Raw genomic sequence first — 27,630 nt, 5'->3', positions numbered from 1 at the left:
TGGATGTAGCCTGCTGTGCTCCAGACGGGTCAGTTGTAAGCGTTCGGTTGTTCCAGGTTTTCTGTCTCCTTAGAGAGAGATGCAGCTACTGAGGAAAGGGCAGACCTGCAGTATGTCTGCTGTTGATGACATCTGCCGCCAGCGTTCAAACCAAACTGGAGAGCATCGATCTGCTTCACATGTGCATGCTGCAAAGAGGAAGGAGTGTGATGCAGAGGGCAAACAGGCTGGCTACCTGGTTGTTCAGCCTCAGAACTTTCAGGAACGCACTTGAAATAAACGTTTTCACTTCATTTTATTTGATGGCAAGTTATTCTTATGCTGTTACAAATGATGGATGTAGCAAAGACCAAACAGGAGGCTCCGCCTTCTTCGGCTATTGCAAAGCAAAGTCATGATGTCCTGTTTGCAGGATCAGCCATGTTGGGTTTGGAACCAGACCCTGGGCTCGCGGGGTTCGGGGCTGAAGGTGTAGAGCTCAGAAACGTGTTTGCTGCAGAGGCGCGATGTCAGCATGAGACTTTGTGTTAGAGCCCTGCTCTTCAGGCTGGGGTCTCATCACAGACACAAGCATGGTCTTTCATTATGGGTAGCTAAGATTCTTACTAAATATGTTATTCATGATTCACTTCGTATTTATCTTTTATCAGTGGATCAGTTCTGCTGGTTCTCTGAGCTGCAGCTCAGCCAGAGCCTCCGCATCATTTATTAGTTTGTCTCATCGAAGGCGCTGAACAGGAAGCTGCTGCTACTGCACCCCAGGACCTCTGGGAGTGATTTATATTGGGTTTGGCTGCAGGATACAACACACACACACACACACACACACACACACACACACACACACACACACACACACACACACACACACACACACACACACACACACACACTATCTTGTCGGTTCTCTTTGGTCTTTTTTTATCCATCTTTTGTCCCTCTCTGGTATTTTTCCCTTTAGAAAACTAAACCTGCTCGTCTCCCAGCTGCACCCCCACATCCCCACTTGCCTTTCTCTTCACTCCTGCTTTGGTTTGGGTTAGAACTAGGTCATTCTGCAACACCGAGCCACAGCTCCTACCAGGCATGACATACAGACACACACATATATTGCCTAGCAACTGTGTATCCAGCCCACCCCCCTCCATCCTTCATCCTCATTTCCTCCATCCTAACAAGTGGTGCTGGGTGCAGAGCTCTGCCTCTGAAATATGACACCACTCTGGTCCCCGTTACGCCTCCAAAAAGGATCTTAGAAATGGTTAAACACACACACACACACACACGCACGCACGCACGCGCACACAGTAAGCACCACCTCACACCTGCCACGTGGACTTCAAGGGATAAACCATCAGTCCTGCTCAGTGGTCAACTTTCCTGGCGGGGTCACCCTTGAAGACAGTGGGAGGGTTAAAGGTGTTTAGTAAAGGGTTCCTCCAGAACCGGGTCGCTAGTCTGAATGAATAGACAGGTGTGTCCAAACTTCACCCATCATCTGCTACTTCCAGAAGTTGATGAAGGCTTGATCTTGTCACACAGATAAATTGAAGGAGCAGAGATGGCCTGTAGGATAAGTAAAGCTGGACTCAAGCCTGATTATGTAGGTCTGTGTGGGTTTTGGATGTTGCATCGCTGCAGAGGTCAGCTTGATGATTCAGCTGGATGCTGATGTCCTCGAGGGCATCCATGCAGCTTTTCTCATCTGCACATTCTTCTCATGTGGGACATACCTCTGCTGTGGCCCTTGGCAATGCACTTAACCCAGTTTACCCAGTTAGCCTTGGATGCTCAGTATGTGTCGGGCTACAGGCAGAGGGATGAGCTGTTTAGCTTTAATAAGGCTCGTATGAATGCCATAAAACCAGAATCAGATCTGCTAACGTCTCATTAGAGTGGTGTTTTTCACCAGAACTGCTTTGATCATAATTTCAGTCAAACCAGGCAGCGCCATGCATGTCACACCCTGCTCATTTAACTGGACTGAGACTTGGAACCGGAAAAGTCAGAATCAGAACCAGTACCGGCTGGTAGGCTACGTGGACCAGGAGCTAAAGCCAGAACCTTTCCTGGTGTCTGAAGGTTCTGTTTGTTACTGATTCAATCCTCTGGATCCAGCTACATCCATCTGAGAAGAGAGGAGTATTTTCCACAAATCCCTAATAAATCTCTTTATTTATCTGATTTCATGTCTGTGCAGCTCTGACTGACGCTAGCTTTCAACTGCATCCAGTTAAATCCTCATTAGTTTGGTTTGGAACAGATCTGTAACTTATTGTGACATAAAATAACCAAAATAAGGTGTTTGGGCTGAAGGCAGGGGCGGATTTAGGACTGAAGAAGATCCGGGGCTTAGCACACACGCACGCACACACACGTGACACGCACTAGTCAACATCATATATATTTGTCTTGTACCACATCATTTTTAATCTGAAGCTACATATTAAGCATTTTCAGGGCAGAGTATTGTTCCTGTTAGTGTTTAGTGTGAGATGATAGTAAATATTCCCTTCTATCTCCAACAACTTTACCTGATAGTAAGCTAACTTTAGGCAAACCAGCAGCACAACTAATATTTTCAAATAAGACTCACAAACCTGAGTCAACACCAGTCTCATCAAAGCTGGGGTTCTGTCGTTGTACTTTTGGTCTAAAAAACGTCCTTATGTCCATCTTCACTCATGCGTTTCAGGCAGAGAGTGTAGAAGAAGCCGGCTGCTGAAGGGCTTCTTCTTCAGTGGTGGAGGCTCAGGCAGGCTGTATACAAACTACTGCCAGCTGCTCCCTCTCTGTTGGACTTTGGTACTGCATGTTACTTCCGCGATTTAGATCCGGGACTTATCATGAAACATCCGGGGCTTGAGCCCAAGTAGCCGGGCCTAACGCCGCCCCTGGCTGAAGGCCAAGCCTCTCGTCTCAGTCCTTCTGTGTGTGTGTGTGTGTGTGTGTGTGTGTGTGTGTGTGTGTGTGTGTGTGTGTGTGTGTGTGTGTGTGTGTGTGTGTGTGTGTGTTCTGCATGTCTGACCACACTTAGACTCAAAGGCCCACACAGAGGGTGCTAGCTGGTACTTGTAAGTAAAATACTTCAGCTAGAACATCTTCTATGTATATAAGTAGTATTTGTTGTTCCTGTCATCCATTTCTGATCAGAATCTTCAGGCTTCTGAACATCTGACATGTTAATCAGCTGCTCCAGTCGACCATTGATTTCCCTTATGGGTCAAGCCTACCCATCCAGGGGCAACAGCACCAGTCTGTTCACCTGAGTTTTATTAACAGAAAAGTCTTCATCAAGTTTTTGGTGTCCTCTTCCCTCAAACACACAGCTCATTGGACCTATAACTTTCGAGTACCAACACGGATATTGACTTTTCATTATTTGGCAGCACAGACCGAGGGTAGTTGTGCAGAGATGTATGTTTAGTTGTGACTGTGGAAGCTGCTAGTCATATTTCACGTCACATGAAAAGCATCAAATACACAACTGAACAGAGCATTTCCTGTTGCTCCAAGGCTGACCTACAGAGCACGATGGAAAGTTTACAACAGAATGTTGTTTTACGTTTATATGTATATCATTTCTGTTTCTTTGCCCTTGATTACTTTAAACTTAGTTTTTCTAGCTGAACCTTTGAAGCGACGCACCAAACGCTTCCCTTTGTTCCCTCCTGCTGGTTGGAAGTGGAATTACAACTGTCGTAAACAGCTCTGCAGCGGCCTGTATCTACCCATAACAACGAGCTAACGCTAACACGAGCCAACTGATAGTAAATAAGCCACAAAGTAAAAGGATCCGCACTGTTGGACAAAAATATCGTTTTACGTACAAGTCCAGTAACAAAGCCGGTCACCACCCGTCTGTGATTTCGTAGCAAACAAGCACACATCCACATGTCTCTGTACATTCAGTGATCGGTCTAGCTGTCTTCATCGCAGCCTTCTGTCTCCGTGTCTTTGTTCAAAGGTCCCTGTCCCATCAGTCTGAGCAGCGATCTAACCAATCAGCAGAGGAGAAGACAGCGAGCCACCGGTTGGACAGGGAGACATGTTGGGGCAGACGGGGCACGCAGCCCTAAGGCTCATGTCTTTATTTCTGCTGCTATGGCAACGAGTCATGTCCATCGAAGTTCCTCAAGACCGTAAGTCCCTCAGCAGTCTCTGGTCCACCTTCACACAGGCTAAGGACAGCGTCCACCATAGCGTATAAAAACAGTGTTTCTGTGGTTTCATGGACGTTGTCTAACACCCATCTTGTCTTTGTTTCACCGTCTTCTCACCTCTTATGGAAACGCCTTACAGGTGAGTCAACCTGCTTCACTCCCTGTCTCTCAGCTCTGTTTCACTCAGAAAGTCTTATTCAGCTCCTGGCCATGGTTTCCAGCTGGTTCTGGTGTGAGAACATTGTCACTAGTTTAGGTTCTGGTAACACGCTCCACCTGTCAAGCGTTCTTTGTGTCAGGAAACGCTGACGTGTGGGACTCAAATGCAGGTGAGAGATCTACGAGAGACAGGCAGGTGGGCTAAAACGGTTTGGATGAAGAGAACCGAAGCTATAATAGCTTTTATCTGATTTTTTTCTCCACAAACAAATGTTTTTCTGTATTTTTGTAAATATTCTCATCATAAACTAAATAAATAGGAAAAACATTTACAAAAGCATGTCCAAGTGGGCTCAAATTCTTCATGTATAGCAGGTGTGACCAAGTCACTGCTTTGCAAGTCTCAAGTAAGTCACACGTCTTTCCAGTCAAGTCTAAAGTCAAGTCCAAGTCAAAGACAACCAAGTCCAAGTGCTTATCTTTGAATTTTCAAGTCATAATCAAGTCATCTGTCCAACTTCAATTTAATGACGATGATAATAAATAAATTCCAGAATAAAAGCTTCTTAAAGCTTCATTTCTTTCCCCAAACGAGCAGAAGTGTAGCTGATTGGAACCAAAGTGCTGCTGCGTTTAGCAGTAAATCAAACCCAGAACGGATTCATGATTTTTGTCCATGTCGTGCCACTTTTGTGCTAAAATATCCAATATGCTCAAGTCCTCATCAAGTCAACAGATGCAAGTCAATTCAAGTCGCAAGTCACTGGCGTTCAAATCTGAGTCAAGTCTTAAGTCTTTATAGATTTTATCAAGTCAAGTCAGAAGTCATTAAAATAATGACTCGAGTCCAAGTCATGTGACTCGAGTCCACACCTCTGGATTATCAGAAGCTTCTTTATTCTTTACAAATGAAAAGTCCTTTAAGATGTAGCATCTCATTTCAAGGGGGCTCCGAAACAAGCAGACCCAAAACATGCCCGACCCACCCCAGATCCTGTTTTATCGTTTTATTTGCAGCAAATCTCACAAAGTGAGAATAATGAGAAACATCTAATAGTGTATGACAGACAATAAGTTACTCGGAGCAAACATAGGGAGTCTTCAGGAAATCGAACAAAGATCTCAGAGAGATGTCAAAGATCGAAGGGACACCGGAAAACGTACCCCACTCCAAGGCTCTCCCCCAACCTCCTTAGAAATATGAGGCACAGTAAAGAAAATACTCAAAGCATACCTAGAATTAGTAAAGGTTTTAAATATAAAGAAAAATAAATGTAAACAAAAGCACATTTTAATGACATTGCTGTCTTTTAGACGGCTGTAACCAATTTAGTTTATCAAATAAAACAAGGATGTGTTGGATGTGGACATTTGACTATAAACCGCCCACGCATCACTTTAGAAACCCCAGATGTGAAGGAACTGTAGTGACCTCGGATGGAGGACCCGTAAGGACAACCGGACACAGTAAGAAGTTTTTATTGGATAGTTCAGGTATTTGTTACCAAAAATCCAGAAAGGCGTGGGGGGCTTGGTCAGGTGGAATCGTGGGTCAGAACCGGAGAGAGCAGTGAAGAAAAAGAGGAGGCAGGCGAGAAGCTTGGAGTCAAAAATCCAATAACAAGGCAGGGATCCAAACCGGGGCAAGGCAAGGCAGAAATACGGGAGTCAGAACGGGGTTGAGATCCGTGACTCGGGTACCGATGAGACGGCTGGAGAATCTACTTGCTGTGGCGTTCAATAATCTGGCAGGGAACAGGTTGCTGGCTGGGGAGTATATAGCTGGTGGGACAGGTGACCAGGATGACATGATTACAGGGTGCAGGTGTGGTGAACTGGGTGGATGAGGGCCTGGCTGAGGAGGCAGAGGAGGATGGCAGGCTGGGAGACATGTTAGGAGCGGGACATTTTTCCAGGTGCTGACACCTGCTAGTTCACTTAGCTCTTGACTAAATTGTGCTCCTGATACGTTTGGCTGGTTTAAAACTGCCCAGCAAGTCATGTTCAGACTCTGGCTCTGAAACACAACACGGCAGCGCCGGTAAACAGGAAGGAAGGCTGGCAAAGTACCAGAGCGTGAAGGGAACTCTGAGGCCACGCCCCCTGAGTTCAGACAGATGAAGCAGTGAAGATGATGGATGACACAGACCCACTCCATGCCAGCGGGGCAGAATGCTGCTTTTGTTTTTCACTCCAACATGCACGGATGGAACATTTGTTCATTTCAGACACAGAGCTGATCTGTTCCTCTGAAACACTGCGTCACACACGAGCTCAGGCCGGAGGAACCGCCCAGCCAGGCTGGATTAGCATGACGGACTTCACCCGTTATAATAAAAGTAACATGACATTAGCTCTGCCTTTGTACAGCACACTCGGAATATAGGTGTGTTTTTTTATAGGAAGCTTTTAGGAAAACACCTTTGAGTTGAACACATCAGTCAGAAAACGGTCAGCAGGTAAAGCAGCCCAGGCTGAACCGCTGGGAACCATGGAGCTGGAACACAATCGTCTGAAAAGAGTCAGGCTGAACATGAGATGTTTGTCTCTAATAGTTCTAACAGGGACATCACGTGTTGTCTGTCCTCTTTTTGTCTCTCTTCTGTCTAACGTTGGACTAACAGCAAAGATCCAGCAGGACCGTAAGTGTCTTCTTCTTATCGTGTTTCTGTTGATGTTTCTGTCCCACCAGGTGTCCCCAGAGCCTCTACCCCGTGGAGGTCTATCAGTCGCTCAGAAAACTCCAGAAACATTCGGCTCATTCTGAAGACTAGTCTGATGATCAAAATACTGCCTTCAGTCTGTGGATTTGTGAAGGATCAAATTCCCTCCATTTCCAAACAAATGGAGGGAATTTTACACCTTTTTTTGTGGTCACAAACCAAGTCCATATAGCTTCGAATATCTGTTTCTAATGGCCGAGAGAGCACGTCTCTGAGGGCTTCGGATAACCTTTTCATCTTCAGATTCGCTTAACTATGTCTGAACGTGTGGCCTTTATCAAAGCCATCTGACTGTAAAACTTCTCATCAACATTAAAGTCCCACATGATTCGTGTAATGCTCTGTTTTCCTATTGGTGGGTGAGATCAGCTCAAGAGTTTCATGAAAAGAGGAGCTGTCGGAACCAGGCGGTTAGAGCTTCTCTGGAAGTGTGATTCTGATTCGCTGAAGCCTCTAGAAGAGTCTAATGGAGCATGGACACTGGTAGAACCCCAGAAGATCCTCAGCTTCTGAGCCACATTAGTCCCATCAGGAGAGGAGCAGTGGGTGGAGGAGGAGTTTGTGGAGGGGTTCAGTCACCTGGTAAAGTGTGTGGCTTCTCTTGTCCAAGTTGGTTGGTGTGTAACATCCATTCCAGCAGCGTGATAATGAAAAATTACAAGTGCAGCAAACCGAGCTTTTAAACTGTAGCCAGATCTCTGCTGATGAAACATCCTCCCGACCAGGGTTGCTATGGTCTTTGCCCTGTCCTCCATCCCCTCGTCAGCTTCAGTCTGGACCGTCCCTCCTCCACTCTTGGGTCTCACCCAATGTCCTTTTGAAGGACAGTTAAACAGACGTTTTAGACAGAACACTGATGCTCTGAAGCTCGGACCACACTGTGCATTGCTTCATGACTCACTGACAACTCTAGAAAGGTGGCACGCTTTACGGTCCAAGATTTCAGCGAGCCAAACTGCTCGACATCTCGCTCGAGCAGGACATGCTAACGCCACGAGTGGACTTCCTGAAAAGCATGCATGCTAAAAGCCCACAGCTAACCACGACAACAACAATGAAATGGTAAATGACCTGTATTTGATATAGCACCTTCTAGAGTCCTGGAACCCCCCAAGGCGCTTTACAACACCATCAGTCATTCACACACTGGTGGGGATGAGCTACGATGTAGCCACAGCTGCCCTGGTTTCAGCATTAGGCATCATAACACTGCCTTCTCCTTCGATTGCTTTTTGTTGTTGTTTTTCTTGTCGTGTAATATGTTTTGATGATGTTTCTGTCACGAGCAGAACTTCAAAAGACCCTTGAGGATGCCAAACACAATAAAAGTAGATTAAAAAAGTCTTTATTTGATGCAGAGTTACCAGAGGCTGGAGACAGAGTCAGAGACAGGCGAAGGTCGTAATGGCAGGCAGCAAACAAGGCAGGGGTCAGGAGAAAAAACAAGGTCCGGAGGCTGAGATCAGGCAGGGTGGGTGGCTGGAAGATTTACTTGCAGAGGCTTTCAATAATCTGGCCCTGAACGACTGGATGGCTGGTTCTTTAGTAGCAGGGCAAACAGGTGTGAGTGATGAGCTGAGGAGTCAGGAGCAGGTGAAGTGGATGAAGCTGGTGACAGGAACAGGTGAGATGAATGGAGTTTATTGTGGTTGCCAGGGGAAACAGGGCTTGTCAGGAGCTTGGTGAGGGGACCAGGTGAGCTGAATGAAGGTGAAGGCTAAATGAGGAGGCAGAGGAGGGTGAAGGATTGGGAGTCATGATAGTTTCCTGTTTTTTACCCCGCTCTGAGAACTTACTTCATTACTCCTATCCGACAGCAGACAGGGATGACACGCCCATATTGGTAACAGATTCATTCATGGCCAACTACTGATGGAGAGCAGGCAGCTGCACCATCAGCAAGAGAAAACCTCTCTGATAGAGTAAGTCAGCCTCTTAATATCTGCAGCACCCTCTGCGGGCTTTGCTGCTCTCACGTTGCTGCTGGCTGTTCATTACGCCAGCCCACTGACAGCGCACCTCCCGTCCGCCCGTCGGAGTGGGGTTCGGGGGCCACAAAGAGGGGGCCCATGGGCGTGTGTGTGTGTGTGTGTGTGTGACTGTAAATACCTGGTACTAGTGTCTCTGTAACCCAGCTGATCTGTGTTCTGGGCGGTTTAACATCAGGCCACAGGAGGTCTGAAGTCCTATGAAGCCTCACAGCACCTCCCAGTCTCTATAAACCTTTGTTTTCTTCTCCCCCCCCCCCACAGTGAAGCAGCCCCCCACCATAATCAAGCAGTCAGTCAAGGACTATATTGTTGACCCCAGAGATAACATCGCCATCGAGTGTGAGGCCAAGGGCAACCCGGTGCCAACGTAAGCACTCTGCACTCACAGCTTGCTGACTATACAAACAGGAAGAATCTAGTCTGACATGCACTCAGCGGGCGGAGCCACAGATCTAACAGGTCTAAAACGCTAAATGCAGCTCCCCTTTCATCCTGTCCTGGCTAGTTGTGGCTATGCTGCTGGTTTGCCTTTTGCACTGCTGCTCCAAAAGCTGTGAGTGTTACTGCAGACAGACTGAACGTGTGGTGTGTGTGACTGATGGGAACACACTCCACTCTCTCACTGATGAGTCTGGACCTCCATCAGGCTTTTAAAACTGCAGACTCATTCTGATATGTTTATAATCACGACCAGCTATTAGTCTCATGCAGTTCTGCATGTTTTACATCCAGTGAGTGCAAATGAAACCATCCTGTCAGAACAGCAGAAGGGAAGGACATGCATTAATGCTTCTTGGTTTAAATCACCTGCTGTGCTGAAACGAGTAGACTTTAATATGACATCAACATGCTGGTTTTATTAATCATAAAGTAGTTACCTCTAACTATTTACGCACAGGTGAAGCTGGAATAATATGAATCTGTAGCAAAAGTCCATTTATGTCAGTAATCCAGCCTCCGACTGAGAGACCATCTAAAGGCTCAGGAACCCTCTGCAGGCGTTCTGGATTCATCAGCTGATTAGAGTGTGACACTGAGTCTAGAATATTGAACCTTTTCACAATATTCTTATGAAGAGCTTTTTATCAGCTGTAAGCCTTAATCATCAGTTATAACAACTAAAGGCTGAAATATCTAGATTTGTATAGACTGAGCGTGTCTCACAGATTAGTTTCACCTTTTGAGTAGATTTACTGACATAAATGAACTTTTGCACCAAATTCTAATTGTTCCAGTTCCACCTGTAAAGGCTGGTTCTCATTGGTCCTTTCTGAGTCATCTGACTGTCTGGCTTTGATGGCTATGAAGAGTGGCCATGGGATGTGTCTGTCTGTCTGTCTGCCTGTCTCTCCCTCTGTCCCTCTCACAGTGACACCATCCCACCTCTCTATCATGTTACTAGTGGCTGAAAGCTGCTCCTCTGCCCTCCAACAGCCCCGTTAACCCATAGTCCCCGTTTTCCTGCTGCTCTAATCCCATTAGCTCTCTCATGTCTCCCCATCACTTCTAGAAAATCTATTTGAGGTCGCAGTCTGGAGATAAATCCTTGTTATTCTTCTCCTTTTCCCAGAGGCAAATCAGCATATTATTTATGGGGATAGGCGCGCGCGCACACACGCACACACACACACACACACACACACACACACACACAGCCATCTCATTATAGCTCATAGATGTGAGGAAAAAGCTCGTTGTTTTGTTTGTTGGACTAAACACCTCATGGAGCTGGATCCACATGCACTAGCAGCATCTGACAGATGCCCGTTATCACACACACACACACACACACACACACACACACACACATAAACACAACACCTTTGTTTCTGCTCCCATTTTTCATGAGATGGACTTAAAGATCTAAAATTCATTCCAGATTCACAATTTCTCTCAAACATTGTTCACAAATCAGTCTAAATGTGTGATAGTGAGCACTTCTGCTTTGCTGAGATAATCCATCCCACCTCACAGGTGTGCCACATCAATATGCTGGTCCGACATCATGAGTGGTGCACAGGTGTATCTTATACTGCCCACAATAAAAGGCCACCCTGGAATGTGTGTGTGTGTATATATATATTACAGGATAATTTATATATATATATATATATATATATATATATATATATATATATATATATATATATAGTTATTATTATTGTTTTTATCGTAGCCGACCCTTTTTTAGGCATCAAAACTCACGGCAGATCTCTGTCTTGACACTTTTTGGGTTATCTCCACATACATGAAGAAAAAGGACCTCCAGACTGAATAGTCAGAGAGAAGCAGCAGATTGCCTTGAACCTACAGCTGTGATGAGTTTGAAGGAAACAACAGCTGAGTGAGCAGCTGTGACCTCCCTCAGAGGAACACACACTGTGAGCGTTTGACACAGTTGATGTTTTATCATTAAACGGTCAATCTTTCATCACAGACCCAAGACGTTCTGTTGCTCCTGCTTCACTCTGCTCTGAACTTCTGTCACCGTTTAAAGTTCACAGTTTGATTCATGGAACTTTCGCTCAGGTTCGAGTGGCGAAGGAACGGGAAGTTTTTCAACATTGGGAAGGATCCTAGGGTGACGATGCGAAAGCGCTCAGGAACCTTGGAGATCAGTTTCCGTAGCGGAGGCCGACCGGAGGACTACGAAGGACAGTACCAGTGTATCGCCAGCAACGACTTTGGGAAAGCTCTGTCCAACAAGATTCTGCTCCGGGTCTCCAGTAAGAGCACACACTTGTACTGCTGAGGTGTAGACACTTTGGTATGCTCTGCCCCTGGAGTGGAAACTGTCATAAAGGAATGTTTTCTCATCTCCTGCCTGTTATTTCCAGAGGCTCCCCTGTGGCCTAAGGAGGTGCTGGAGCCTGTGACGGTGACTGAAGGCTCTTCGCTGGTTCTACCATGTAACCCCCCACCGGGCCTGCCTCCACCCTCCACCTTTTGGATGGACAGCAGTTAGTAGTCTTTTTCCTAATGTGAAAACATTACACCTGTCATCCCTACACCCACCACTACAACACCATCCGTCCTTTTACTGGTGAAACTGGAAAACGGAAATCTGGTGCGGAAGTTCGTTTATGTCACTAATCCAACTTAAAGGTGAAACTCATCTGAGACAGACTCATTCCATACAAATCCAGATGTTTCAGCCTCATTTGTTACAACTGTGATGATTATGGCTTACAGCTGATGAAAACCCCACATTCAAAATCTCAGACTATTAAAATACAATAATCTACTCAAAGTGTCACACTCTAATCAGCTGATGAATCCAGAACACCTGCAGAGGGTTCCCGAGCCTTAAGAGCAGGGCTGTCAAACTCAAATTCACACGGGGCCAAAATGAAAATCTGGGACGAAGTCGCGGGGCAAACTTAATATTTTTTGAAAAAGTGACGGCAAATTTGCCCATTTTCTTTACCAACATATATGCAATTTTGAACTTTTACATTTGGAAACAAACTTATTTTTGCATTAACACTGAATGTGGAATAACCAAATTACACATGAGCAAGTCCATTTTAAATAAAAGGCATCAGTGGTATTCATTACTTGTGGTATATTCAGCATTTTTAAAATCTGTTCAGGATTTATGTTTTCTTGTTGTTTATTTTTTATCCTGCTTTTTTCCCCTGTAATACGTGTCATCGCTGCTGTGACGTCTAGCTTTCCCCACTGAGGAACAATAAAGGGATTTTCTATTCTATTCATCTATCTGCAGCCTTTCCACTTCCTGTTTACTGTAGGTTAAATCTTTTCTCACGGGCCAACAACAAAATAAAAATATAATTTTATCTTAAAGGGACATTATGGAAGTTTGACAGTCAAAACATGTATAGAAATAATCCATTTCTTCTTCATACATTCTCCTGCAATGCCCTGGTCCTGTAGAATGAGCCCTGGCATTTTTACTGTGATTGCCTGTTTTTCTGTAAAATCACAGAAAAAGAGAGATGCTCGGTAGAGCCCTGCACTGAAGCCCTAGGCCCTCGGGTCGGGCTTCGGGCCAACGACTGTGCAATTACCTTGGACACGGGCCGGGCCGGGCTCCTTTATTTTTAATCGGATTCATTTAAAAAAAATTGAAACACAAACGCAGCAGTAGAGCCCTGCGCGGGACTGTTTTCTTCATCCAGCTCCTGCCCGCTCCCACTGAATTTCTGACCATTACCGGCCGCAACCGCAACGTGTGTGTCTACTCCCGTCTGCAACCGCAAAACTCGGAGAAATTATTACCTCACAATAAAAGAGATGTATCGAGTTTGCGTCCTCTCTGGTCCTGGAGAAAACATGTCACAACCCGTGGCTCTTCCATCCATCTGATGCGGCTCTCTGTGCTTGTAAAATAATGAATGTATATTTAAATAAAATGCTTTATATGTTACTGAATTAATTTTATATCTGTAAGTCAATTCTATGTGAAGATTGTCTGTAAACCTGAACAGGTCCAACCCAGTCTTACTGTGAGACCGGGTTGACGCGTCACGCTTGTGCGTAATATAAGCTGTCTGAGCTGAAGAGATTCTGGGATTCTCCTCCTGGATGTGTCGCCACATTGGAGACAGGAACAAGCACTATTCAACCAAAGTTTCATAATCAGGGAACATTTTATAAGTGACAAGTCTCTCTGAGAGACAGGGTTTGGAAAACACTCGCTTCAGTGGGAGGAATCTTCCCGCATGTGCTCTGGTTCTGCGATGCGCTCCAAACCCCTCTCCACAACTTCAGCTCCCTGTGCACATATGCGCTGACAGCGAGCTGCGCTGAGCAGCTCAGATGTTCAGATGGGAATCTTTTCTTGGGTGATTTAGCTACATCTGCGATGTGTGTAACGAATAAAACGTCAGTTCGTCTGCATGCGTCGGGGTAATTCTTTCTATTCTGGAACTATCCGGTCAACTCAAGCCCTGCTTTTGACTGTTCTGTTTTCTTGTGGAAATTGTTGGAAAGAGATCAAATTTAACTTGATTACCACCAGAGCCAGTGTGCCGTCATCTCCGTGACGGTAAACGAGGGAAAAACAAATTGATCGGATCCTGCACGTCTTTTAACACATTGGTCAGGATTGACGCACTTTGTTTTCATTTAGCTGGTTAAAAAAAAATCGGGCTCGGGCTCGGGCCGGAGAATCCTGAAAACCTTTTCGGGCCAGGTCGGGCTGGGGCTCCACCCCCTCGGGCCGGGCCGGACATGGGCTCAGATTTTAGGCCCGTGCAGGGCTCTACTGCTCAGGTCGAGCAGGCTGCTTCATGTGCGTTCACACTCAGGCATCGCCCGTAGCATTTGCTATCCGTAGCTTTAATCTTTAATCTAGTCGCTGTTCCTAATGCCTAGTGACAAAGCTAGCTACATTTCTGAGGACCCTTAGCTACTTTCTTCAAGATATTTCCTGCAAATTAGCATTAAAATAGCCATTTTCACTCCGAACCGTTCTTTGAACGTTGTTTCAGCTGTCATCAAGGATATAAATGTTACAGATACAAAGAACATCACTGGTGCTTTAGCTCACCTAATAAGATGTCGGACTCTAGTGCAGGAGACCCGGGTTTGATTCTGTATGTCAACATAGTTTATTTAGAGTTTCTACATTAATGGTATACTTTTTACAGTAAGATGCCCACATTTTTATTTGAGACTCTCCGACCGGTATAGAATTCACAGATAAAAAAGATGTGGGTTCAACTTTTCACTTTGTTGGCTGTGCTGAAGAGAAAGGGACAGAACTAAATTATTTAATTAATTAGCTGCGTGTTCTCCTGTCCTCTGTCCTCCGGGCCACACACACACACACATACACACACACACACACACTCACTCACACACAAGGGACTGTCTCAGCTGTTATTTTTGTTAAAGGGCCTTTACGGAGTTTTGAATTTTTATGCTCTCGATTGCCCCCTCAGGCCAAAAGCATAACGGCAGCTTCAATAGGAGGTGCGCATGCTGTACGTGCACACTCCTTAACGAAAATAACAGCTGAGACAGTCTCGTGTGTGTGTGTGTGTGTGTGTGTGTGTGTGTGTGTGTGTGTGTGTGTGTGTGTGTGTGTGTGTGTGTGCGTGGCCCGGAGGACAGAGGACAGGAGAACACGCAGCTAATTAATTAAATAATTTGGTTCTGTAGCTTTCTCTTCAGCACAGCCGACAAAGGTTTATGATGGGTCAGTCCTCCTGCATGCTCAGATCATTCCCTTCCCTTGCTTGAAAATTTGTTCCAAAATGAAAGTTGAACTTTTTTCTTTTTTATCTGTGAATTCAATGTCGTTCGGCGAGTCTCAAATGAAAATTTGGGCATCTTACTGTAAAAAAATAAATTCTAAATGAATTATGTTCACAATCAGAATCAAACCCCAGTCTTTTGCACAGAAGTCCGACGTCTTACAATGTGTGCTTAAGTGCTGGTGAAGTCTTTTGTATCTGTAACATTTATATCCTTGATGACAGCTGAAACAAAGTTCAAAGAACGGTTCGGAGCGAAAATAGCTATTTTGTTGCTAATTTGCAGGAAATATCAAGAAGAAAGTAGCTAAGGGTCCTCAGAAATGTAGCTAGGTTCATCACTAGGCGTTAGGAACAGCGACAAAGTGGCACTGCCTCTCTCTCTGCTGCTAAAGCTACGGATAGCAAACGCTACGGGCGATGCCTGAGCGTGAACGCGCATGAAGCAGCCTGCTCGACCCGAGCATCTCTCTTTTTCTGTGATTTTACAGAAAAACAGGCAATCACAGTAAAAATGCCAGGGCTCATTCTACAGGACCAGGGCATTGCAGGAGAATGTATGAAGAAGACATTTATTATTTCTATACATGTTTTGGCTGTCAAACTTACATAATGCCCCTTTAAGGAGTGTGCACGTACAGCATGCACGCCTCGTGCACGAGCCTACGATTTTGGCCTGAGGGGGCAATCGCGAGCATAAAAATTCAAAACTCTGTAAAGTCCCTTTAAATGAAAATGCAACATCTCACCTGTTAACTTTCATATTTTGGAGCAGAAAAAGAGCATAAAACCAACATATTTAAAGCTCAGTTTGCTCCACTGGTTTACTGTGATGCTCACCTGTTCCAGCCAGATACCTGCATCATGGGGTTGATCTGAGCTGAGGAGGAGACTCCTGTTGTTTTGTTCATCTTCATCATAATAATGACAACATTAGATGACAACAGGTGCTCACATAGGTTTGTGCTGCTGAACATGTCTGAGCAGCTTGACCACGTTGTTGTGTGTCGGGGAGGAAAAACTACAGCAGCCACAGAGCCGTGCTGGTTTGAGCGTGTCGCTGCTCGCTGGAGTTATATCAGCTCTGTCTGGACGTTAGCTGGAAAACTTCCTCTTTCAGTCGTGAACACGTTCCTGAGCGGTTAAAATCTCCGTTTCTGGGCTTCAACGTTGGCAAATAGCTGAGTAAACTCGGCGCTGAGTGAGAGGAGTGTTTAGTTTGTCCGCGAGCTGCAGACACCGGCAGCAGACGCTGGAAACAACACAAAGGAGGGGGCGCTTCGGCTCCGCGCTAACGCCGCAAATCATCATGGGAGTTGTAGTCTTTGCGGTATCTCATGGGCCACATCTGGCCCACGGGCCTTGTGTCTGACACATGTGCTTTAGATGGTCTCTCAGTCTAAGCTGGATTACTGACATAAATGGACTTATGCCCCAGATTCTAGTTTTTCCAGGTTCATCTGTACTTCAGTTCCATCTGGGCCCCTGAGGGTCAGTTTATCCTTCATTTACAGCTGGAACACATGAAGTGGCTCAGCTGTTTACAGTCAGTTGAACTCATACTTTGTTACCATGGTGATGAGTTTAACCCCAGAGAGAACCCTGTGTCCACGTAGTAGACTGAAAATAAACACAACCTCTCCTCTCCATGATGGTGGACACCACTAAATGCTGCTTGCTGCCTCCTTAATGACCATATTCCGTTATTTAAAGTTGCATTTGTCTATTTAAAGAACATTTGTGTATGCGGTCAGTGAACCACAGAGTGTGCCCTCACACAGTGCCAAACTACTGCAGCATAACTCTGCACCTCTGCTGGTCACTCAGACCATCTGTCATCGCTACATCACACCCTGAGCCATGATGCAGGCCCACCTTCTGCTGCCCCCACCTCACCTGGAGGCTTAGAGGTGTGACAGCAGCAGGTTAAGTCCAACCCTCCATCTGTGATCACATTAATCACACTAATGCAGGAGGAACGTGCCTCAGAAGTGGCCTGGGAGAGACAAAAGATTAAATGCATAGCCGGACCACACCTGTCTAGTAATGGTAATAGGAGGTCCAAAGCGCTTAGCATGTTCTCTGAATCTTATGAATACACAAAGCATTAAAGTTGCTTTTTTACCTGTAGCTGGCTGCTTTGGCCTCCTCCCGTTGCCTTTGTCAGAGCATCGCAGGTGTTGCTGATGACTCTTCTGTTGGTGTTTACATGTAAACCGTGGACCGTGAATAGGGACGAGGGAGCGTACGCATGGGACCACACATGGTATGTGGTAATTTAGGAGAAGGATTCATCAGCAGCACCTGTGATGCTGTGATGAACAGGAAGAGGCCCAAACGGTCAGCCAATGGTAGAAAACTACTGTTAGTTCTCTGTGAATACGTAAAAATCAGAAAAAGGTAACTGGACAAACAACACAGCATGAGCCCAATGAGTGATTCTGAAGTCTAGAACAGTTCTCTTTCTTGTGTCAGGTATGACCCCCATCGCCCAGGACAAGAGAGTGTCCATGGGTCTGAACGGTGACCTGTACTTCTCCAACGTTCTTGTTCGAGATGCTCAGACAGACTACAGCTGCAACGCTCGCTTCCTCTTCACACACACCATCCAGCAGAAGAACCCATTCACACTCAAGGTTCACACCAGTAAGTAAACACACACACACACACAACTACGTGGCCTGACACTGGTCACAGTGTGACTCTAATGCATCCTCTACTTGTGACGGGATTACCCAGGATGCCCCTCTGCAGCAGGTCTGAGCAGGAGCCACACGATGCCGAGCTGCTCCTGAAGCTGTTGCCTTTACTGGAAGTGTGTGAAGGTGTTGTGTCTGTACTGATGAGCTGTTGTTGTGTACCTGTGATTTCCAGAGGAGCCGTATAATGACACATCACACAATACCACTGACGGTGGTGAGTCTTTCTGTCGGGACAGTGCTCCTTCCTGCCGCTGCTCGTCATGTTCCTCTGTGGCACACTAACTCGTTAGCTTAGTCAGTCTAACGTCCAGCTGCTGCCTACTTGTTCTTTAGTCCCTGGGTCTGTTTGCCGTGTGTTTTCTTCGTCTGAAGATGTAGATCTATGTGTTGCTTGCTGATGAACATCAGGGCTGTTGGGGTAGTGGGACAGAGCATGAGGTCAGGGCTCTACAGGTGCAGAACTAAACACAAAAGATGCTCATAGAGAAACTAAACAGGCTTTCAAAGTGTCTTGATTCAGATCCTGTTTAGAGAAGAGTCCACGCTCTACACAGGTCTGGGAATTCTGGTGGGTTCTGTACCCACCTCTTTATTATTTCAGGCCCATTTTATTTTCTCACAGTTATATAAAATCCAGCTGACGCCACAGGAAGCCATTAGATGATGTGTTGCACATACCGTTCTTTAAATCCATCGATGTCTGTAGAGGACCTTTGCTTTCTCTTTAAGGACACAGACGCATTTTAATCCATGTTTAAATCGTTTAGCGTTTACGGTGCTTTTGTACTATTAACGCTGCAATGGTGAATTTGCTAAACGAATGAACTTAAAACATTTCTTATCCTCTTAACAACATTCAGACGTCTATAAATATATAGTGGACGTAATAAATTAATTGTAGTTTTCTTGCATTTGTCTGAAAACTTGCACCAATAACACGTTTCAGCCCCAAAGCAACCACTGGACCATCCGGTTGTCGGTCTTGCCGAACAGCTGCACTCTGGGTCCGCCACTCGTTACACACACACGTATTCAGCAACAGAACACCACCGGTGTGAGAGGTTCTCCGCTCGGTAATATCAGAGAAGGAGAAAGAGCCGCCTGCTACCACTTCAACCTTAGAACAAACTACCAGAGTCCTAAAAAGAAAAACTCTATTTGAAGTCACGGACAACAGAAGACGTTTGGACCTAGAAAACAGCACTATCTGGTTTCCTCTGGTGGGTTTCAAGTTCCAGCAGCATCTTCTCATGGAAGATACCCAAAGTGTTGCAGTGGTCTCCGGTAGGAATGAATGCCTTGTAAGTCATACTCTGGGGAAACAAAGCTCCAGTGCACCAGTTTCAGGAACTAGAAGTGAGCCACATCAGAGCCGAGCTTCAGACAGCAGGTTTGGAGTCTTATTTCCTGTTGTATGGACATCTCCCTTCTGATTGGCTAACAGCAATCTGACTCTGTTTGTTCTGCAACATTGATTTTATCTCCACAAATAACACAAGCCTGGAGGTGTTCTGCTGTGTGATAGAGCTGCTAATGCTAATGGTTAGCTTCTACTAATTGAGTTGTCTGGTGCTGTTTCCTGGATGCTCAACTAACAGCCTTCCTCGTCCTGAGTCAAGATGGGTGAGTCCATTAAAGTTAAGTGACAGCGTTACGTAGATCTGTCAGGCTTGTCCAATCCTAGAGTTTCACCGTCTGCAGGAGATACGTAGGTGTAGGAGACTATTTTCATGTTCAGCCTGCATGAAAAACTCAGAGTGGCCCGTTAGAATCAGAAATATGATTTTAAAAATGGTTTGTCAGTGTTCCACACCTTTAAGTGTCTCTGAAATGGTTTTGGTTCTAGCTGCAGAAACAGATCAGCCAAAGCAGCAGCAAATGTGCACCAGTCTGATGTTAGAGGTGGGGGTGGGGGAGCCTGTGGTGCATAGAATATGTCCCAGAGGGAGAAGATGTTTCTACTGAGAGACCAGGGCAGCATCTCTGAGGACCTGTGGGGCTGAAGACACAGATGAGCCGCCAGAATCATAACAGATTAGGTCGCATAAATATTCAGTCTGGGATCGTTAATATTCATGTGTCGGGTTCTACTGGATTTATTTTGAGATTGGAAGAAGTAGTGGAGACCTTTGAGCTTGCACCAAGCAATCGAATGCTCTCTCCAAATAAACAAATGAACTACTTTGTTAATTAATTAATTAACTAATTAATTAATTAATTAATTAATTAATGGCAATATTTAATTTTAATATTTAGTTTTTGTATATCCATAAGGCAAATGATAAACGACCCACACTTGTATAGCGCCTTTCAGAGACAGAGGACTCCAAAGCGCTTTACACTACAGTGTTATTCATCCATTCACACACTGGTGGTGATGAGCTACGATGTAGCCACAGCTGCTGGGGGAACACTGACAGAGATGAGTCTTGCTAGCACAGGCGCCATTATTCTAAAACACATTGTTTTACAATTGTTATGCTCACAGTATGTTGCGTTTTCATTCATTTATAGTTTAGACTTACTTGTCCATGAGAAAGGTCGCCAGCTGTGCATCAACCGAGGTACGTGTTAAACGCTCAAGCACGCTCTCTGACTGACGTCTGTATGTAAGCGGTACTCTAACGCTATCGGTTAGTGCTGACCGGCGCTCAGTTCATATTGCAGCTCATAACTCTACGAGACAAGCTTAGCTAAACATTTTTCTTAAGACGTATTGCCTACATGTATATGATAAGACAGTCACTTTTATGACTTTCTGAAAACTCACACGTAACCCCAGCTCATCTGGGGAACCCAGAAATGTCTCCTGGTCAGCTCTCATATACACAACATGTATAAACTTATTGGGACTTCACACCGCATGACCCATGTACACTACAGTCAGCTCGGTCTGGGCTGGGCGGGGTCACTGAACTTACATTGGTGTGGTCCATGCAGTTTTGTCAACCCTGCTTCCCTGTGGTCTGTCTTGAGCTGAATCAACCATACACACCCACCTACAGACTGATTGGCTGGCTGAAGTTATGCCACGCTCACATCTACCTACTAGTGAAAGCCACTGACTGGCACGAGTAGAATCAGCCAACGGCAGCTTCCCACATGCGTGATTCATGTGAGATCTGGTGCAGTGTGGTAAACATCTTCTCCAACTGTAGCTCTGACCGTTTGGAGCAGCGGCAGCACGAGGACTGACCGTCTGCTCTTGGATGGCAGCACTGCTCTTCAGTGAGAGAGTAGGAAGCTGTGCGCTTCATGTCAGAGTCTCCAAAGGAACACTGCTCACACCTGCTTTTGTTTACTAACTTGTGGTGCTTAGGCACGACAACAGGGACTTCTCCCAGCCTCTTTAGCGGGACACGCCCATGCCCTCATCCACGTCCACATTTATGAGATTCGCCTCTATGGGGTGAACCAACAAATTCCCATTACTTGGTGGCCCACGACTGACTTTGCTCAAGAACATCCCAAGGTGAAAGACGAAGCCAAAACGTTTCCCACTTCCTATTGCATCTGAATTCTGGACAACTCCAGTGCACACGGTAGACCGACACAAACTGGTTCACCTTAGCCACCTGCCAACCCTAACGGCTACTGTCTGCTCCTAAACCCAGAGGGCGTGGCTACGCCGGTTTGTCTAACTAATGAATCTGTGTGTTTGCTTTGTTTTTCACTATGAGTTGTTTTTCATTAAATGTGTACTTTGAACTTTGACACTGTCCAGAAGCTGCTAACCCAATGCTTTACCTGCGTGTCAATCTGCACCCTGAAGCTCAACGCTAACTAGCCTTCCATGCTTCATGGCAGACTGCAGACATCTACCCACCAGACTGGGTGTAGATTTAACCCACCGATGGACATTGAAACAGTTCGCCCAGGTCTAAAGCATGGCTTTGACTGAAGTTATGTTGCCCATTTACTCCCATTTATGGAGTCTTGGAACTAAAGTAAATCAGGTTAAATGAAATGATTAAACAAGTCTAAAATGATATAGATCTGCAGATTCAAATCTATGTTAAAACCTTGGCAGCAAAGAAGAATGTGAAAGTTAAAAATACATTCTAAGACTTTTTTTCTAGGTAAAATCCTAAAAATGTCTTTATGGGATAATGAATAATAAACAACTGAGGATTGACAGAAAACAGCTTCATGGAAGTCATTCAGAATGATCAGAGATCAAAGAGAACAGGATTATCAAGTCAGCCGAAGGAGAAATGCCAAATGTTATTTTACCTTTTTATTTTCTCAGAGGATCCTCAAAGACCTTTCAGACAAACCCCTCAGTAGTGTTAAAGCTATCATGATCCAGCCACACAGATCCCAATGAATCCACTAAACAGGGTCCAGTAATCAGATTACTGCAGAATGAAAACCAGGGCACGGTGGGTGTGCTGTTTATCTTCAAGCCACGGCCGTCTCACAAGACACAAAGCACCATCAGTGAGCCTGCTGGTGAATCTGCTGCTTCGCTGCCCAGAGGCGGTCGGACCTCTTAACCCGGGGCCTTCAGAGAGCCCAGAGCGGAGATGGAAGCCAGCCATGAGCTGATGATTAAAATAATTATGTTAGATGTGGTGATGAGGAGGACTGAGAAAAACTGTGTGTTTGTGTGTGTGTGTGTGTGTGTGTGTGTGTGTGTGTGTGTGTGTGTGTGTGAGTGTGTGTGTGTTTGACCCCGCTCATGTTCCTTGTCTGCAGGCCGTAAAGCTGTAGAGTCAACGCCAAGCTTCCTCTCACCCTCAGGAAGTGAAAGCTCCAAGATGGTGCTACGGGACGAGCAACTGCTGCTGGAGTGTATCGCTGCTGGGCTGTGAGCACACACACACACACACACACACACACACACACACACACACACACACACACACACACACACACACACACACACACACACACACACACACACACACACGGTGAGCAACTGTTGTTCTTGAATCAGTGATTCCTTATTAACCCTGATCAGGATTCTTTTATTCAACATTTTCTGTAACTGAAGCTTCTCAGGCTGAAGCGGCTAAAGTCCCTCAGGTTTTGCAGAGTTAAACTGGACTCGTCTCTCATTTACAAAACTAATGACTGCTGTTATTTTGTCATTCTTTGTTTCTTTGTAATTACACAGTCACAACTGGGTATTTTAATCGAACAGTCATATTTAATCTGACGTGATTCAGATGGAGTGTAATCTGGATCTGTCTGAGCCATCCTATAGTCCCTCCTATTGTAATAACGTTATTATTATACATTATTATCTCTATGGTAGTAATCATAATTAGTTATACTCCGTTTTCAGTCACAAAGTTTCTAATCTGAACATCAATAATGAGTGTGGTTTGCATCCCAGTCTTACAGTGTTAATAAGGGTCTAAATGTTTGTCTCCGTTTCAGTTTAAAACAACATAACTTAGGCCAGACCTTCACAAGTGTTTCTGCTTTGTTTGACCTCCAGCCCGACTCCCACCATCAAGTGGTTTAAGAAGGGTGGAGAGCTGGCAGAACGGAAGGTGAGGTTCGAGAACTACAACAAAACACTGAAGATCCTCAGGGTGTCAGAGGAAGATGCTGGAGAGTACGTCTGCATGGCCAACAATCATCTAGGCAGCATTCGTCATTCTATCTTTGTCCAAGTGAAAGGTGAGGAGGCTCCAGGTGAAGTCCTATCTACGTGAGGACGTCTCTTGGGTTAACCGGTCTTTTGTCTCACAGCGGCTCCCTACTGGCTGGATGAACCTACGAACCTGGTGCTGGCCCCAGACGAGAGCGACCGTCTAGTGTGTCGGGCCAACGGGAACCCCAAACCCAACATCCAGTGGCTCGTCAACGGAGAGCCCATAGAAAGTAATCCCATTACTCATTACTTTTCAGTTCCATGCCCTACAGAGAGATCATTTTCACACAAATGGTTTAGACCTCTTTGTAATCTAAGTTTATTTGGTTTATGTTTGTGTCACTTAAGGAACCAACAATTAACATAAAGTTTATTTTTAATCATGTTGAATTTATTTTTGTCCCTTGTTTTTCCGCTTTCCCTCTTCTTCTGGTTTTGCATCAGCCGCTCCTCTGAACCCAAACAGGCAGGTTCTGGGGGACACCATCCTCTTCCACTCGGTGCAGATTGGAAGCAGTGCCGTGTACCAGTGCAACGCCTCCAACCAGCATGGTTACCTGCTGGCCAACGCCTTCATCAGCGTCTTGGGTGAGAGATGGTTTCAGCTCAGTGCTTGACTCCAGATTGAATTCACTTCCGATTCTCGGGGTGATGATTTCATTCACAATTGTTTAGTAACAAAGTGTGTCAACTAGAGTGTAGACTAGATTGTGTGTGTGGTCTGAAGAAGTGTGTCAGTATATATGTGAAACGTCAATAAACAGGTTTTATCCACCTAGTTGCATGTCTTCACATAAACCAGTAACAGTTGAACAGGAAGACCAACAGACACTAATCAGTCTTAACAAGCATCAATTATGCCGGAATGAAACAACACACAAACTAAACAGACACAAAGCCATTTGAACTTCTCGTCTCGTCTTCTTCCACCTATCTGGGTCCGGGTCGCAGGGGCAGCAACCCAACTAGGTATTCCAGACCGTCCTCTCCCCTGCCACCTCCACCAGCTCCTCCAGTAGGACCCCAAGGTGAACCTGGGCCAGTTCGGAGATGTACTTTCTCCAACGTGTCTTGGGTCGACCAGGGGGCCTCCTGCCAGCAGGACATGCCTGAAACACCTCCCTAGGGAGGCGTCCAGCAGGTATCCTATCAAGATGCCCAAACCATCTACTCTGAGTCTCTCCCAAATATCCAAGCTCCTCACCCAATCCGTAAGGCCAGCCACCCCGCAGAGAAAACTCATTTCGACCACTTGTATCCGTGATCTTGTTTGGACTGGATGGTAGTTCAACTTGCTTTCCGGCTCAGGTCCTTCTTCAGCTCCTTCTTCACCACAACAGACCGGTTCAGCATCCTCATCACTGCAGACGCTGCCCCAATACACCTGTCGATCTCCCGCTCCCTCCTTCCCTCACTCGTGAATAAGACCCCGAGATACTTGAACTCCTCCACTTGAGGCAGGACCTCTGTCCCAACTCGGAGTTGACAAGCCACCCTTTTCCGGTCGAGATCCATGGTCTAAGACTTGGAGGTGCTGATCCTCATCCCAGCCACTTCACACTCGGCGGCGAACCTCCCCAGAAAGAGCTGTAGGTCAGAGCCTGATGAAGCTAAGAGAAGCTCATCATTCGCACAAAGCGAAGATGAGATTCTCCTGCTACCAAACTCCACACCCTCAACATCACGGCTGCAACTAGAAATCCTGTCCATACGTGCTATGAACAGGACCGGTGACAAATGGCAGCCTTGGCGGAGTCCAACGCTCACTGGGAACAGGGCCGACTTACTGCCGGCTATGCGGACCGAACCCACGCTCCTCTGCTCCAGGGACTGAATGGCCCTTAACAAAAGACCGTCCAGCCCATACTCCTGGAGTGATATATATACACACACACACATATGTATATACATGTATATGTATATGTATATGTATATACATTTACATAGGTTTATCTGCCCTCCTCTGGTTCTGTTCCCTATTTAGATAATATTATGCACCTGCTTTCGCTCCAGCCTTCACTCCACACACCTGCTGCCTGTTTCCCTAATTGCTCCTCTATGTGTATTTAAGCCTTGTCTTGTCATTCAGTGTTTGTTGGTCCATTGTCGTTTGTCAGCGTTGTTTTGGTGCTCTGTGTGAGCTTTGGTCTAGTCACCTGGTTTTGTGCTCTAAGTGAGCTTTTGTCTCCTGTCTTTGGATTTTTGGATTTTTGGCTCGCTGCCCTTGGATTTAATTTTGTTCTCCCTGCAATAAAAATATTTTTACTTAATATCAACTCCTGCCTCTTGTCGTCTGGGTAATCTACATTTTGGGTCCTAACCATCCCCTCAACGTGACAGAATGGGCCCAGCAGATTACCCAAATGTACCGCTACTATAGTGAGCCAGAGAACTGTTGGACATTCATTCAGGACGTTGCCAGCTGCGTGGACTTGAACTCCTCGGAGTTCAATAAGGTTTCATACCTGGTGCTCTGCCTGGGAGGCAGAGCCCTGCGGTGGGCCACCTGATATTTCAACCTCCATCCCATCGAGTAGGCTTCGTTTTGGCTGTTCGCCAAGGAGCTGCTGGCAAACTTCAGCCCCATAGCACCAACAGCCATCCACATCTCCACTACTCCGATGTGCCAGACCCCCACACCTTCGCCTGGTCCGGTCAGCTCCACCTCCCCATCTCCGGGGAACTGTTACACCTCATCACCCTCTGCTCCTGCCGACGCCATCCCCGCACCTCCGAGGAGACGCACTTGCCGCAGACGTCACACACCTGCTTCGGCGGTGGTCCCGGTGGACTCATCGCATCCTGCTCCAGCGGTGGTCCCGGAGGACGCACCACACCCTGCTCCAGCGGTGGTTCCGGTGGACGCATTGCATCCTGCTTCAGCGGTGGTCCCGGAGGACGCATCGCATCCTACTTCAGTGTTGGTCCCGAAGGACGCATTGCATCCCGATTCAGCGGTGGTTCCGGAGGACACATCGCATCCTGTTTCAGCGGTGGTCCCGGAGGACGCATCGGATCCTACTTCAGCGGTGGTCCCGAAGGACGCATCCCATCCTGCTTCAGCGGTGGTCCCGGAGGACGCATCGCATCCTACTTCAGTGGTGGTCCCGAAGGACGCATCGCATCCTGCTTCAGCGGTGGTCCCGGAGGACGCATCGCATCCTACTTCAGTGGTGGTCCCGAAGGACGCATTGCATCCCGATTCAGCGGTGGTCCCGGAGGATGCACCGCATCTGGTCCAGCCCATCCACAAGGTTACGGTCCAGCCAGTCCAAGATGCTCCGTCCCCGGCCCAGCCAGTCCAAGATGCTCCGCCCCCAGCCCAGCCAGTCCAAGAGGTTCCGCCCCCGGCCCAGCCTGTCCAAGAGGCCCCTGCTCTGCAACCTCAGCCCGAGCCCCTCCCATTAACCAGCAGATCATCCGCTTGTCGTAGACGTCACCGCCATCACCAGCAGTCTCCCGAAGTCAGAGCTGTGCCGCCTGTCCAAGAGGCCCCTGCTCTGCAACCCAGGACTGAGCTCAAGGAACCCTCCAAAGCCAGAGTTGTGCCATGTTCTGTGTCCCCTTGTTCCCCAGCCCCTCCAGTTCCCACTCCAGGATTTCCTCTTGTGCCCTCTGTAGACTTCCCTCAGGTGTCTTTCTAATCTTTCCCCATTCCTAATCTATCTTTATTTAGTCCTCCTTATCCCTCTATTTATTAGTTGTTTATTTTTGCCCTCAGTCTTTAGGTTTAGTTTTGTGTTCAGTAGTTTTAGGTTTATCTGCCCTCCTCTGGTTCTGTTCCCCATTTAGATAATATTATGCACCTGCTTTCCCTCCAGCCTTCACTCCACACACCTGCTGCCTGTTTCCCTAATTGCTCCTCTATGTGTATTTAAGCCTTGTCTTGTCATTCAGTGTTTGTTGGTCCATTGTCGTTTGTCAGCGTTGTTTTGGTGCTCTGTGTGAGCTTTGTTTTAGTCACCTGGTTTTGTGCTCTAAGTGAGCTTTTGTCTCCTGTTTTTGGATTTTTGGATTTTTGGCTCGCTACCCTTGGATTTAATTTTGTTCTTCCTGCAATAAA

At 46.3% G+C, this 27,630-nt stretch overlaps 1 protein-coding gene across 19 annotated transcripts in view; it reads left to right on the top strand.

Moving 5' to 3' along the window:
- The window catches only part of nfasca (neurofascin homolog (chicken) a), a 135,478-nt gene that overhangs the window by 54,273 nt on the left and 53,575 nt on the right, over positions 1 to 27,630 (top strand). For 15 of the 19 annotated variants that reach the window (XR_011520072.1, XR_011520073.1, XR_011520074.1 and 12 more), the window contains 11 exons: positions 3,968 to 4,142; positions 6,947 to 6,964; positions 9,298 to 9,403; positions 11,566 to 11,762; positions 11,874 to 11,996; positions 17,736 to 17,906; positions 18,135 to 18,176; positions 22,661 to 22,772; positions 23,409 to 23,593; positions 23,666 to 23,797; positions 24,012 to 24,155. Coding sequence is in view for 16 of the 19 variants with exons in the window: in XM_070549111.1 (XP_070405212.1) it covers positions 4,049 to 4,142; positions 6,947 to 6,964; positions 9,298 to 9,403; positions 11,566 to 11,762; positions 11,874 to 11,996; positions 17,736 to 17,906; positions 18,135 to 18,176; positions 22,661 to 22,772; positions 23,409 to 23,593; positions 23,666 to 23,797; positions 24,012 to 24,155 (1,324 nt within the window). In the remaining 3 variants the exon portion in view is untranslated. The remainder of the gene's footprint in view (positions 1 to 3,967; positions 4,143 to 6,946; positions 6,965 to 9,297; positions 9,404 to 11,565; positions 11,763 to 11,873; positions 11,997 to 17,735; positions 17,907 to 18,134; positions 18,177 to 22,660; positions 22,773 to 23,408; positions 23,594 to 23,665; positions 23,798 to 24,011; positions 24,156 to 27,630) is intronic. The other 4 variants (XM_070549119.1, XM_070549117.1, XM_070549114.1 and 1 more) reach the window with 3 other exon arrangements.

This window comes from Nothobranchius furzeri, chromosome 3, assembly GCF_043380555.1.
Source record: "Nothobranchius furzeri strain GRZ-AD chromosome 3, NfurGRZ-RIMD1, whole genome shotgun sequence".
Classification (NCBI taxonomy): Eukaryota; Metazoa; Chordata; class Actinopteri; order Cyprinodontiformes; family Nothobranchiidae; genus Nothobranchius; species Nothobranchius furzeri.
Note: the sequence above shows the minus strand (reverse complement) of the source record. Positions and strands in the feature narration are given on the sequence as shown.